This window comes from Crinia signifera, chromosome 2 (assembly GCF_055691185.1).
Source record: "Crinia signifera chromosome 2, ASM5569118v1, whole genome shotgun sequence".
Taxonomy (NCBI): Eukaryota; Metazoa; Chordata; class Amphibia; order Anura; family Myobatrachidae; genus Crinia; species Crinia signifera.
In genome coordinates, this window is record NC_139218.1 from 73,171,239 (window position 1) to 73,183,560 (window position 12,322).

Consider the following 12,322-nt stretch of genomic DNA (forward strand, 5'->3'; position numbering starts at 1 on the left):
TTGCTGGTCGTACAGGACTTTGGGCAAGAATGCCCATATATTAAAAGGGGCAATCATTTAAAAGTCAAAACTATCTTAGTTTTGCCGTGTAAATGATTACTGCTTTAAAAATATGGGTATTATCGCCCAGTCGCACACACCCAGCATCTCAGATCCTGTTGATTTTACTCTGCATTTTCTAAAAGTAAATATCCAGGACCTATTTTAAATGTGTATATTAATGGGTAACAAAATTTAAAAAAAATTTAGCGTGTGTTTCTCAAAAGAGGATATGGATACTGACACATTCTAGTGGGATTTGCAAATAACCAGAGAGCCCCACAAGGATTTTTGGCACTGCTGAACCCAAATTGTGGTCCTCTTTCTGGGTTCCTATGTACGTGCTTGGTGAACACTGGAGACTTACAGAGAGACGACCCAAAGAGGCAAGTTGCAGAGTAGTAAATGGAAGCAAGTCAGAATTAAACAGGCAATGAAGTATCAAGGGATGGGTTGGATTAGGTCAGAATCCAGCCCAACCCAAGTTTACAATATGCAACAGGGCTGTGGGTGACTGGGAGAGGCAGAGTGTGGCAGGGGCAGCAGTGGGCCCCAATTCCCTTCTGGTGCCCGCTACCAGAGTCCTTGTTTCTTTCCTTCTTCTCTTGGAATATTGCCATTTTCTGACTCCAGGGTGCACCTCTGACTATCACACAAAAAAAGTCACTTACATCTTTCTTCACAGTGTACTGTGATATGTTGGAGAACTATCTCCCGTGGTCAGTTGCCCCATAAACAATATATCCTGACTACCAATTATATGCCGGGAGCATAACTAGACTGGTGCGGCTTTCCCTTCCCATTTTTTGTTGTCTCCTTATAAGGTAGGTCCCAGATTTTTGGTATACACTTGTGATTTGACAAATAAAACCCTTTGCCTTCTGGATGCCATTATTGGAACAGTATCATGTTGAATAGTGACAATTCAGATTTCATAGGTATCTTGTAGCATACAAATGACTTACCAGGATGCTTTCATGCCGTCTGAGCACAGAGAAAGAGAAGGCGGGACAGGAGCAATAGTGGCAGGCCTTATAGCAAGTGTACAGCTTACCAGAGCTTCCTGTAACCTAATGCAAGACAGAAAACAAACGGCGGATCAGCCTTTGCTATCTATAATCAATCAACTAAAGGGGGGGGGGGGGAATAGGAACAAGCTTATAACAGGACTGTCCCTTATATAATATGGACATTGGGCAATATAATTGCTTATATAATTCATGTACAGGTAATTGTATTGTAATCTATATATTATTTATCAATTTTATTTTAATATAGTGATTTTTAAAAATATATTATAAATCCAATTATACACTTTTCACACTGCCTAAACGTTTCAAAAAACGGTATTTTAAAACGGTATTTAAAACGGGTCTGAGCCTTGACATTGCAGTAGATTACCGTTTTAAATACCATTTAAATACCATTCACATCAGTCAATCCGTTTTAATCCCCTCAACACGTTTCAAGGCAGAATGCAATGGCCAGCCTATCACAGGTCTGTAATCTGTTGTTTTTTGCTAAATACCATTTCAGAGCCATTCTCACTGCATAAAAAGTGGCTCTGAAATGTGTAGGACTCTGCTTTTTAAATGTTTTGAAATACCGGTTATCTTTAACCGGTAAATGAACTCTGGCACTTTCCCACTGCAGCCTTAACCCCTTCCTGACATTTGACGTACATTTACTTCATGGTCGGGAAGTACTTCCCGACACATGGCGTAAATGTACGTCATGGTTTGTAACTGTCACCGTGTCTATAGACGCGGTGACAGTTTCAACATGTCTGCTGTCCCTGACAGCAGACATGTCCCTGCATGCCCAGGGGGGGCTGCGATGCCCCCCCCGTCGGCGATCGCTGTGATTGGCTGTTCAGTGTGAACAGCCATTCACAGCGTTTTCTGTGTCACCGGCGAATAACGTTCGCCGGTGACACGCGATCGGAGGTGATTGGTGCTGTAAAGTACAGCACCAATCACCGCGGGGTGTAAGGGTGACACTGGTGTCACCCCACCTCACCCCGCCCGCCCCCAAAGGCCGTGATTGGTTCGTCGGACCGACGGACCAATCACAGCCATGGAGGGGGGTTTAAACTAACGGTGACTGCACTGCAGACGCCATTCCAGTCTGGAATTGCGTGCAGTGCGGTCACCGTGCCTAGCTGCCGCAGTATACTGACCTGAACCGAGCAAAATACTTACCTGATCACTGCTTCATCACTGCTTGTAGTGTGCTGGATGCTTCCTGGATCCTGTTACTACTTGTGACTTCCTGTGTTGTGAACTTGTGCTGCTGCAGTGTAATAGCGTTAGATAGAGAGAGATAGATAGAGATAGAGAGATAGAGAGAGATAGTGTCAGAGAGTGCTATATTTTGTGCTGCTGCAGTGTGATATAGTTATAGAGAGAGAGATAGAGAGAGAGAGATAGAGAGAGATAGTGACAGATTGTGCTATATATTTTTTATATAACTGACTGCTGCCCCCCCTTTTGTGCTGATCAGTATAAATTAACTGATCAGCAACTTTTTGGGGGCGCAGGTTTTTTTTATATATATATATATATATACCTGTCAGTGCTGCTGCTGCTGCAGTGTCATAGAGTGATAGATAGTGAGAGATAGAGAGATAGAGAGAGATAGTGACAGAGAGTGATAGAGACTGCTATATTTTGTGTCTGCTGCCCCCCTTTTGTGCACCCCCAGCAACTTTTTGGGGGTGCAGGGGTTATTTTTCATATATATAACTGTCAGTGCTGCTGCTGCAGTGTCATAGAGTGATAGATAGTGAGAGATAGAGAGATAGAGAGAGATAGTGACAGAGAGTGATAGAGAGTGCTAAATTTTGTGTCTGCTGCCCCCGCCTTTTGTGCTGATCACTATATCTGAGGTGATCAGCAACTTTTTGGGGGTGCAGAGGTTTTTTTTTTTTATATATACCTGTCAGTTGCTGCCAGTTGCACTGTCAGTTGCACCAAAGGTTGTGCACCTGCTGCCCCTCACTGGTAATCAGTGTCGCATCACTGATCACCTTTTTTTTTTTTGTGGGTGCTGTGGGGTCTTTTTTTAATTTTTTTTTACACACACTGTGATTTTGTGGGTGTCCTGTGGCCACTGTGCGCTGATCAGTGACGTACATCACTGATCAGCTTTTTCGGCACAGGGTTGATCTATTTTTTTTTTTTTTTTATCAAATTCCTGTTGCCTTTGAGCGCTGTTCAGTGACGGACGTTACTGACCAACATCTGTGCTCAATTTTTGGCGCAGGACCTTTTTTTTTTTTTTTTTAACCCCTTCAAATTTTTTTTTTTAACCCCTTCAATTTTTTTTTTTTGTATAAAGTATTTTTTTTTTCTGCACTACATACACACTACACACTACATACACACTACACACTACATACCCCCCGGGTTGAAATAAAGTTTGTACCCCCCCCTACACTATACACGTGTTGAAACATTTCACTACCAGTAACACAAAAATAAAAATGGCATCCCAAATGTCATCCCAGTCATCCAGAAGAATGTATTCAGCGGAGGAGGCATATGCCATGCTTGCCTCTGACTCTGACACAGCCAGTGATGCAAGCGGGGAATTTGAAGGATTCGTCTTAAGCTCCTCTTCCTCCTCTGGTGATGAGGGACCCCCTCAAAGACGCCCCCGTAGAGCAGCTGAGACCCCCCCCCCCCAATAATTGATCTCGTATGGACCCCACCACCAGACAATTTTGAGCCCCAGGTTCCTGAGTTTTTGGCCATGCCAGGAATCCAATTTGATTCCACAGGTCTCAGAGAAATTGACTTTTTCAAATTATTTTTCTCTGATGATTTTATAAATTTAATGGTGGACCAAACTAATTTATATGCCCAGCAGTTTATTGCTCAAAACCCCACGTCATCATTTGCTAGGTGGACCCCTGTAGATGCAGTAGAGATGATGACGTTTTGGGGTCTGGTGTTTCATATGGGCATAGTAAAAAAGCCAGAAATTAGGCAATATTGGAGTACAGATGTTCTGTACAGCACCCCATTTTACCGTATGGCCATGCCCCGGGCTCGATTTGAGACGATCCTTAAATTTTTGCATTACAACGATAATGCACAGTGCCCACCCAGAGATGATCCCACCTTTGACCGGCTATTCAAAGTCAGGCCGGTCATTGATCATTTCAGTGCCAAATTTGAAGAGATGTACATCCCAGATAAATTCATTTGCATAGACGAGTCCCTTATACATTTTAAAGGAAGGGTTAAATTCCGCCAGTACCTTCCCAGTAAGAGGGCAAGGTATGGCATAAAAATGTATAAGCTGTGTGAAAGCACCTCAGGGTACACTCACAGGTTTAGGGTATATGAAGGGAAGGATTCAAGAATTGAACCGCCAGAATGCCCCCCCTCCCTCGTAGGTGTTAGTGGAAAAATTGTCTGGGATTTAGTGCACCCCTTCCTGGATAAAGGTTATCACCTCTATGTGGATAACTTTTACACTAGCATCCCCCTGTTTAAGGCCCTTGGTTCAAGAGGTACAGCAGCTTGTGGTACTGTGCGCAAGAACCAAAGAGGCCTCCCAAAAACGCACATTGCCCAAGTAATGAGAAGGGGTGAAAGCAGGGGAATATGCACCGAAAATATGTTGTTGGTCAAATATAAGGACAAGAGGAATGTCCTTATACTGACAACAATTCACGGAGACAGTACCACCTCCGTCCCTGTACGAGGTACCAGTACCCACACCTCAAAACCTAATTGTATCCTGGATTACAATAGGTACATGGGCGGAGTGGATCTTTCAGATCAGGTACTGAAGCCGTACAGTGCCCTGCGGAAAACAAAAATCTGGTACAAGAAGCTGGCCGTGTATATCATCCAGATGGCACTGTATAACGCTTACGTGCTATTCCGTTCTACCGGCCAGAGGGGTACATTTATGCACTTTCAAGAGGAAGTCATAAAGGGCCTAATATTTGGGAACCAGCAGGCAGAGGGCCCCAGTACTTCTAGTACTGGCCCCCGTATTGTACCAGGGCAGCATTTTCCTGATGAAATCCCCTCCACTGGAAAAAAGGGCAGGACACAAAAAAGGTGCAAAGTTTGCTATAAAAAGGGAATAAGAAAGCAAACTATTTTCCAGTGTGACACTTGCCCCGACAAACCCGGCCTATGTATAAAGGAGTGTTTTAAATTATACCACACATCTATGGATTATTAGGTTCATAATTTCACCGTGCTTCGGGGGTCTTGCTAATGCCACATAGCACCCACCATTCATTCCACCAGAATCTGAGCCGCAAAATCCAAAAATCACTCCTTCCCTTCTGAGTCCTGCCATGCACCCAACTGGTATTTTTTGGTCACATGTGAGGCATTGCCGTACTCGGGAGAAATTGGGGCACAGATTTTGGGGTGCTTTTTCTCCTTCATACCTTCTGAAAATAAAAAATTTTGAGCCAGAACTGCATTTTTGTGTAAAAAAATGTAATTTTTCATTTTCACTGCCCAGTTGTATCAAAATTTGTGAAACCCCTGGGGGTTTGAAATGTACACTATACCCCTAGATGAATTCCCTGAGGGGTGTAGTTTGCAAAATGGGGTCACTTGTGGGGGGGTTCCACTGTATTGGTGCTTGGGGGGTCTTGCTAATGCGACATAGCACCCACCAACATTCCACCACCAAAAATCACTCCTTCCCTTCTGAGTCCTGCCATGCACCCAACTGGTATTTTTTGGTCACATATGAGGCATTGCCATACTCGGGAGAAATTGGGGCACAGATTTTGGGGTGCTTTTTCTCCTTCATACCTTATGAAAATGAAAAATTTTGAGCCAGAACTGCATTTTTGTGTAAAAAAATTTAATTTTTCATTTTCACTGCCCAGTTGTATCAAAATTGGTGAAACCCCTGGGGGTTTGAAATGTACACTATACCCCTAGATGAATTCCCTGAGGGGTGTAGTTTGCAAAATGGGGTCACTTGTGGGGTGGTTCCACTGTATTGGTGCTTTGGGGGTCTTGCTAATGCGACATAGCACCCACCAACATTCCACCAGAATTTGTGCTGCAAAATCCAAATATCACTCCTTCCCTTCTGAGTCCTGCCACTTTTTGGTCACACATGAGGCATTGCCGTACTCGGGAGAAATTGGGGCACAGATTTTGGGGTGCTTTTTCTCCTTCATATAAAAATGAAAAATTTTGAGCCAGAACTGCATTTTTGTGTAAAAAAATGTAATTTTTCATTTTCACTGCCCAGTTGTATCAAAATTGGTGAAACCCCTGGGGGTTTGAAATGTACACTATACCCCTAGATGAATTCCCTGAGGGGTGTAGTTTGCAAAATGGGGTCACTTGTGGGGGGGTTCCACTGTATTGGTGCTTGGGGGGTCTTGCTAATGCAACATAGCACCCACCAACATTCCACCAGAATCTGAGCTGCAAAATCCAAAAATCACTCCTTCCTTTCTGAGTCCTGCCATGCACCCAAATGGTATTTTTTGGTCACATGTGAGGCATTGCCGTACTCGGGAGAAATTGGGGCACAGATTTTGGGGTGCTTTGTCTCCTTCATTCCTTGTGAAAATGAAAAATTTTGAGCCAGAACTGCATTTTTGTGTAAAAAATGTAATTTTGCATTTGCACAGCCCAGTTGTATCAAAATTGGTGAAACCCCTGGGGGTTTGAAATGTACACTATACCCCTAGATGAATTCCCTGAGGGGTGTAGTTTGCAAAATGGGGTCACTTGTGGGGGGGTTCCACTGTATTGGTGCTTGGGGGGTCTTGCTAATGCGACATAGCACCCACCAAAATTCCACCAGAATCTGAGCTGCAAAATCAAAAAATCACTCCTTCCCTTCTGAGTCCTGCCATGCACCCAAATGGTATTTTTTGGTCACATGTGAGGCATTGCCGTACTCGGGAGAAATTGGGGCACAGATTTTGGGGTGCTTTTTCTCCTTCATACCTTCTGAAAATGAAAAATTTTGAGCCAGAACTGCATTTTTGTGTAAAAAAATGTAATTTTTCATTTTCACTGCCCAGTTGTATCAAAATTGGTGAAACCCCTGGGGGTTTGAAATGTACACTATACCCCTAGATGAATTCCCTGAGGGGTGTAGTTTGCAAAATGGGGTCACTTGTGGGGGGGTTCCACTGTATTGGTGCTTTGGGGGTCTTGCTAATGCGACATAGCACCCACCAACATTCCACCACCAAAAATCACTCCTTCCCTTCTGAGTCCTGCCATGCACCCAACTGGTATTTTTTGGTCACATATGAGGCATTGCCATACTCGGGAGAAATTGGGGCACAGATTTTGGGGTGCTTTTTCTCCTTCATACCTTATGAAAATGAAAAATTTTGAGCCAGAACTGCATTTTTGTGTAAAAAAATGTAATTTTTCATTTTCACTGCCCAGTTGTATCAAAATTGGTGAAACCCCTGGGGGTTTGAAATGTACACTATACCCCTAGATGAATTCCCTGAGGGGTGTAGTTTGCAAAATGGGGTCACTTGTGGGGGGGTTCCACTGTATTGGTGCTTGGGGGGTCTTGCTAATGCAACATAGCACCCACCAACATTCCACCAGAATCTGAGCTGCAAAATCCAAAAATCACTCCTTCCTTTCTGAGTCCTGCCATGCACCCAAATGGTATTTTTTGGTCACATGTGAGGCATTGCCATACTCGGGAGAAATTGGGGCACAGATTTTGGGGTGCTTTTTCTCCTTCATACCTTCTGAAAATGAAAAATTTTGAGCCAGAACTGCATTTTTGTGTAAAAAATTAAATTTTTCATTTTCACTGCCCAGTTGTACCACAATTGATGAAACCCCTGGGGGTTTGAAATGTACACTATACCCCTAGATGAATTCCCTGGGGGGTGTAGTTTGCAAAATGGGGTCACTTGTGGGGGGGTTCCTAAATTTTAGCATCTTATGGTGCCTAGAAACCTACATGGTGCCTAAAAAATAATCTCATAAAAAGGAGGCTCCAAAATCAAGTAGGTGCTCCTTCTATTATGAAGCCTGTGGTTTGGTCAACGTGCACACTAGGGCCACATATAGGATATTTATGAAAACAAAAGAATTGGGGGAATCAATTTTTAGTCACATTTCTCTAGTAAAATGTACTGTGTTCCTTAGAAAAATGTATTAAAATTGCAAATCTGCAAAAAAAATGAAATACACTTCCTGTGAAACACCTAAAGGGTTAACAAACTTCCAAAATGCTGTTTTGAATACTGTGAGGGGTGCAGTTTTTGAAATGGTATCATTTATGGGGGTGTCTCACATACAAGTCCCTCAAAGTCACATCAGAACTGAACTGGTCCCTAAAAAAATCAGTGTTTGAAATTTTCTTGAAAATTTGAGAATTTGCTATTCATATTGTAAGCCTCCTAGTGTCCAAAAAAATTAAAATGAAGTTGAAATAATGATGGAAACATAAAGTAGACATATGGTCTATGTTAGTTATTAACTATTTTGAGTGGTATGATTATTTGTCTCACAAGCAGAAAATTTAACATTTTGCAAATTGCTAAATTTTCCATTTTTTTACGACATTTTGGTATTTTTCACAAAAAAACACAGACTGTATCGACCCAAATTTACCACTAATTTGAAGTACAATGTGTCACGAAAAAACAATCTCAAAATCACTGGGATAAGTAAAAGCAAAAAAAAGTTATCCCCACTTAAGTGATACATGTCAGATTTGAAAAAAAGGGCTCTGTCAGGAACGCAAAAACTGGCTCTGTCAGGAAGGGGTTAAACGTGTTGAAATGTGAGAAAAAACGGCAATATACCGTTTTACAAGTGCAGTGTGAAAGGGGTATTAATGTAGTATATTGTTGATAATATAGCGCTACTTTATACAATTGTTTTTTCCAGGATTTATTCCACCGGCTTGCAACACGATATCCTGCAAATATAGGGGCCTATTCTGGTTCACTCGGAGTGAACCGAATTCGGCCCCTGCCCTGATGGTTGGGGTTTGCGTCTGCGCAGGCGCAAACCACGACTGCGAACGGCCGTGGTGAATTACAATGTTGCTGGGCTGTTTGCACAGAGCGGTGCGGGGGTGTGTGGCTGCGGGCTCGGGTGTTGGCCATGCGAATGCCCAGCGTTTCATGGGGTTCCCATGGGATTGCGGGCAGGACGAGGTGTGCCGGGCCGCCCTGTCTTTGTCCCACTGCCCGCAAATATAAGTCAGTCCCCACTGACTTATCTTTAAGATGGCAGGAGAAATCATTCAATCAGCGCCGACCATCAAATGATTTCTCCTGCTGTGGGCACACGCGAGTGGATTCGGAGGCGTGGTGTGTGTGCATCCGCCGGGGCAGTGCCACAAGGATTCGTAAGCTGTGAGTCAACTAGAATCACCCACATAACCTATCTTAACACACACAACAACTTAAACTTTGTTTCTTCAAATATTTCCTAATTTGAGAAAAGTGCAGTAAAGGGTCGTACACACGGGGCCAGGGCCAGCTCCAGACACATTCCATAGGAGCAGCCGCGTTGGGCACCACCCTTAAAGAGTGCGGCCATCTTGCCGCAAAACATACCTGGAGCCGGCCCAGTCTGCAGCGGGTGCACTGTAAGCAAATCAGGAGTTGCCACTACTGATTGTCTGCGGGGCCGTAAACTCCTATTGGCTGGTGGCACAGCGCATGTAATCCTCCATAGCAACAAGCATGAAACCCCCCTTGGCAGAGCATACAATCCTCCATAGCAACAAGCATGAAACCCACTTGGCAGAGCATGTAATCCCCAGTGGCAATGAGCATGAAACCCACTTGGCAACAAGCATCTAACCCCCCGTAGCAACAAACATGTAATCCCCCATGGCAACAAGCATGAAACCCCCTTGGCATCGAACATAAAGTACCTGGTATTGAGAAAGAAACTCCAAACAATGAGCATGTGGGTAAGTGGCACTTATGTGGCATAATATGTAATGGGCATCACGGTGCATGGCATTATGTGTAATGGGCATTACGGTCCATGGCTTCATGTGTAATGGGCATTATGGCCTGTGGCCATGCCCCTATTGTCATGAAGCCACTCCTGTAGCTTTGTGTGACCACGCCCCTTATAACATGTGACCACGTCCATATTTTGCCTATCAGTACCACCAATAAAAGGATTCTACTTGCACCACTGGGCATCATGGTGTGTGGCATACGTATAATGGGCATCACAATCTCGCTCAGGGTGCTAGCAGGAACAGTGCCAGCCCTGGAGGGGACAACTTCAGCCCCATGCTAAGAGATCTAGTTTAGCAAAGATCGTTCAGCACACATCACTGACACACATGCTATGTAACAGCGATGTGTGCTGAGCAGTGTTCAGTGGTGAGAACACAGTCGATTTGACCAGATTTGGACTGCATGCAGTCAAAATCTAGTCAGGCGATGGTGACGCTCGGGAGCACACATCGCTGTGGCTCTGTGAAATACTCATGGATGGATCCATGCTTAATTTCTAAGCCCCCTAGTCTTAGAAATAGGGCTGAAATTCATACTTACTTAGAATCATCAATTAATAAAAAAGTTTCCAAGGTGACGCTGATTCAGAGGTGGGCACAGTTGCAGCCATGACTGCATCCTTGTGGAATTGCATGCTTATGTATTTGTATATGATTATATATACAAATACATAAAGGACCACTACCATGTATTAGCTGGTGAAACGCGGTCAGCCCCTAAGGATAGATTAGAGGAAGTGTCGCACCCAGCGTAAGAAGGGTTTCTTAACAGTAAGGGCAGATAAGATATGGAATATTCTAAAAGAGAAGATTGTGATGGTAGATTCAATTGATACATTTAAAAAGACACATTTTAACAGTAAATAGTATCCGGGGGTATAACCATTATTATAATGTATAATAGTGGACTCAGATTGGAAAGCCACTTTGGGTCATTGGGGATTCTGGCTTATAATGCCATGACCTCATTCAGGTCATGAACACTACAGGAGCTCGGATATAGGTTGAACTTGATGGACTAGTGTCTTTTTCAACCTCATCAATTATGTTACTATGCTAATGCAGCAGCTGATGGGCTTCCCACTGGGACGACCCCTGGCTGCCAAACACCATGAAATATTTCACTACCCTATGGAGACGCAGAATGTCCGCAGAACAGCCCAGCCCTTCTAGCCACCCCATTGCCACCCACAGAAATAGCCTTTGTCTGCCATTAAATTCACTCTGTAATCACTGGTGGCAACCATTGGGGCACACTCGCAGTCTGAGAACATTGGCTGCTTGCAGTATTGCACTTAAATATTCATTATTAAGCAACAACATAATAGTTTAACTAGAAGTATCTATTTTTAAAAGCCTACTAAAGATCCCACTAAATCCTCTGTGTAAATACACAAGGAGAAAGATTCACTTTCACATGATAACCAGTAGGGTCAAACGGGTCACCACATCATAAGGGTGCTGTTGGGACTACTCACTGGAACTAGTACATTACCCACCCTAACTTGTCAGCCCAGGTTGGGAGTGCTTAAGGAGGGGGGGATCCCCCCTGCCAATATAAAGGGTTCCTCCCCTCTAGGCGTCCCAGGCTTGGGCTGAAGTGGGTGGGGGGTGCGAGGTGGATAGCTGGTTTAAAAAAAGTTATATTGTCCTTTTCAGTGGGACTACAGGTTCCATCAAGCCTGCCTCATATGATGGTACTTGGGAGAACCACAGGTGCCGGCATATGGGGCATTAAATGCCCGCTGGTACCTATAGCCCCCCTGTAAAGGAAATAGTAAAATAAAAAGGCAGGTGGCTGCCTTTGAAGCTCTATTGCATGGCCGCCACCTCCCAGGACTTCGGCGTCTTCAGGAGTTCTTCTCTGCTCCTCCTCCGCCACCAGACTGCCTGCCCCCTGTCTCGTGCTGGCTAATATAGCCAGCTCAAGGGATCGGAGTGATGACGCGGCCAGACGATGGCACTGATGCCCGCCACAGTATCCTGCACCTCTGCCTGACTGCTCATAAAACTTGTAATGATGAGCAGGCTGTCAGACTGACACTCCCGTTGTGTCTTAGTAACAGGGGTATGCTTTGATGTGGGCTGAAGGCACGTCCCTGTCACTGAGGCAGAGGAGTAGGTGCCGCTCCCCCCTGCTGCTGACCACTTTCAATTATCAGCGGGAGGCACAGCTCTCTCTGGCTCCCGGCCTCTCCCACACAAATAAATCTTTAAAAAAAAAATGCAAATAAGATATTTATTACACAGAAAAAGTATTGTAAATGAAATATCTTTGTATTTTTTTTTTTATTAAATAATT

At 44.0% G+C, this 12,322-nt stretch overlaps 1 protein-coding gene across 2 annotated transcripts in view; it reads right to left on the reverse strand.

Moving 5' to 3' along the window:
- Positions 1–12,322, reverse strand: part of ZSWIM7 (zinc finger SWIM-type containing 7) — a 184,796-nt gene that overhangs the window by 17,252 nt on the left and 155,222 nt on the right. For both annotated transcript variants that reach the window (XM_083172386.1, XM_083172387.1), the window contains exon 5: positions 1,005–1,109. In XM_083172386.1, coding sequence (XP_083028512.1) covers positions 1,005–1,109 — 105 coding nt within the window. The remainder of the gene's footprint in view (positions 1–1,004; positions 1,110–12,322) is intronic.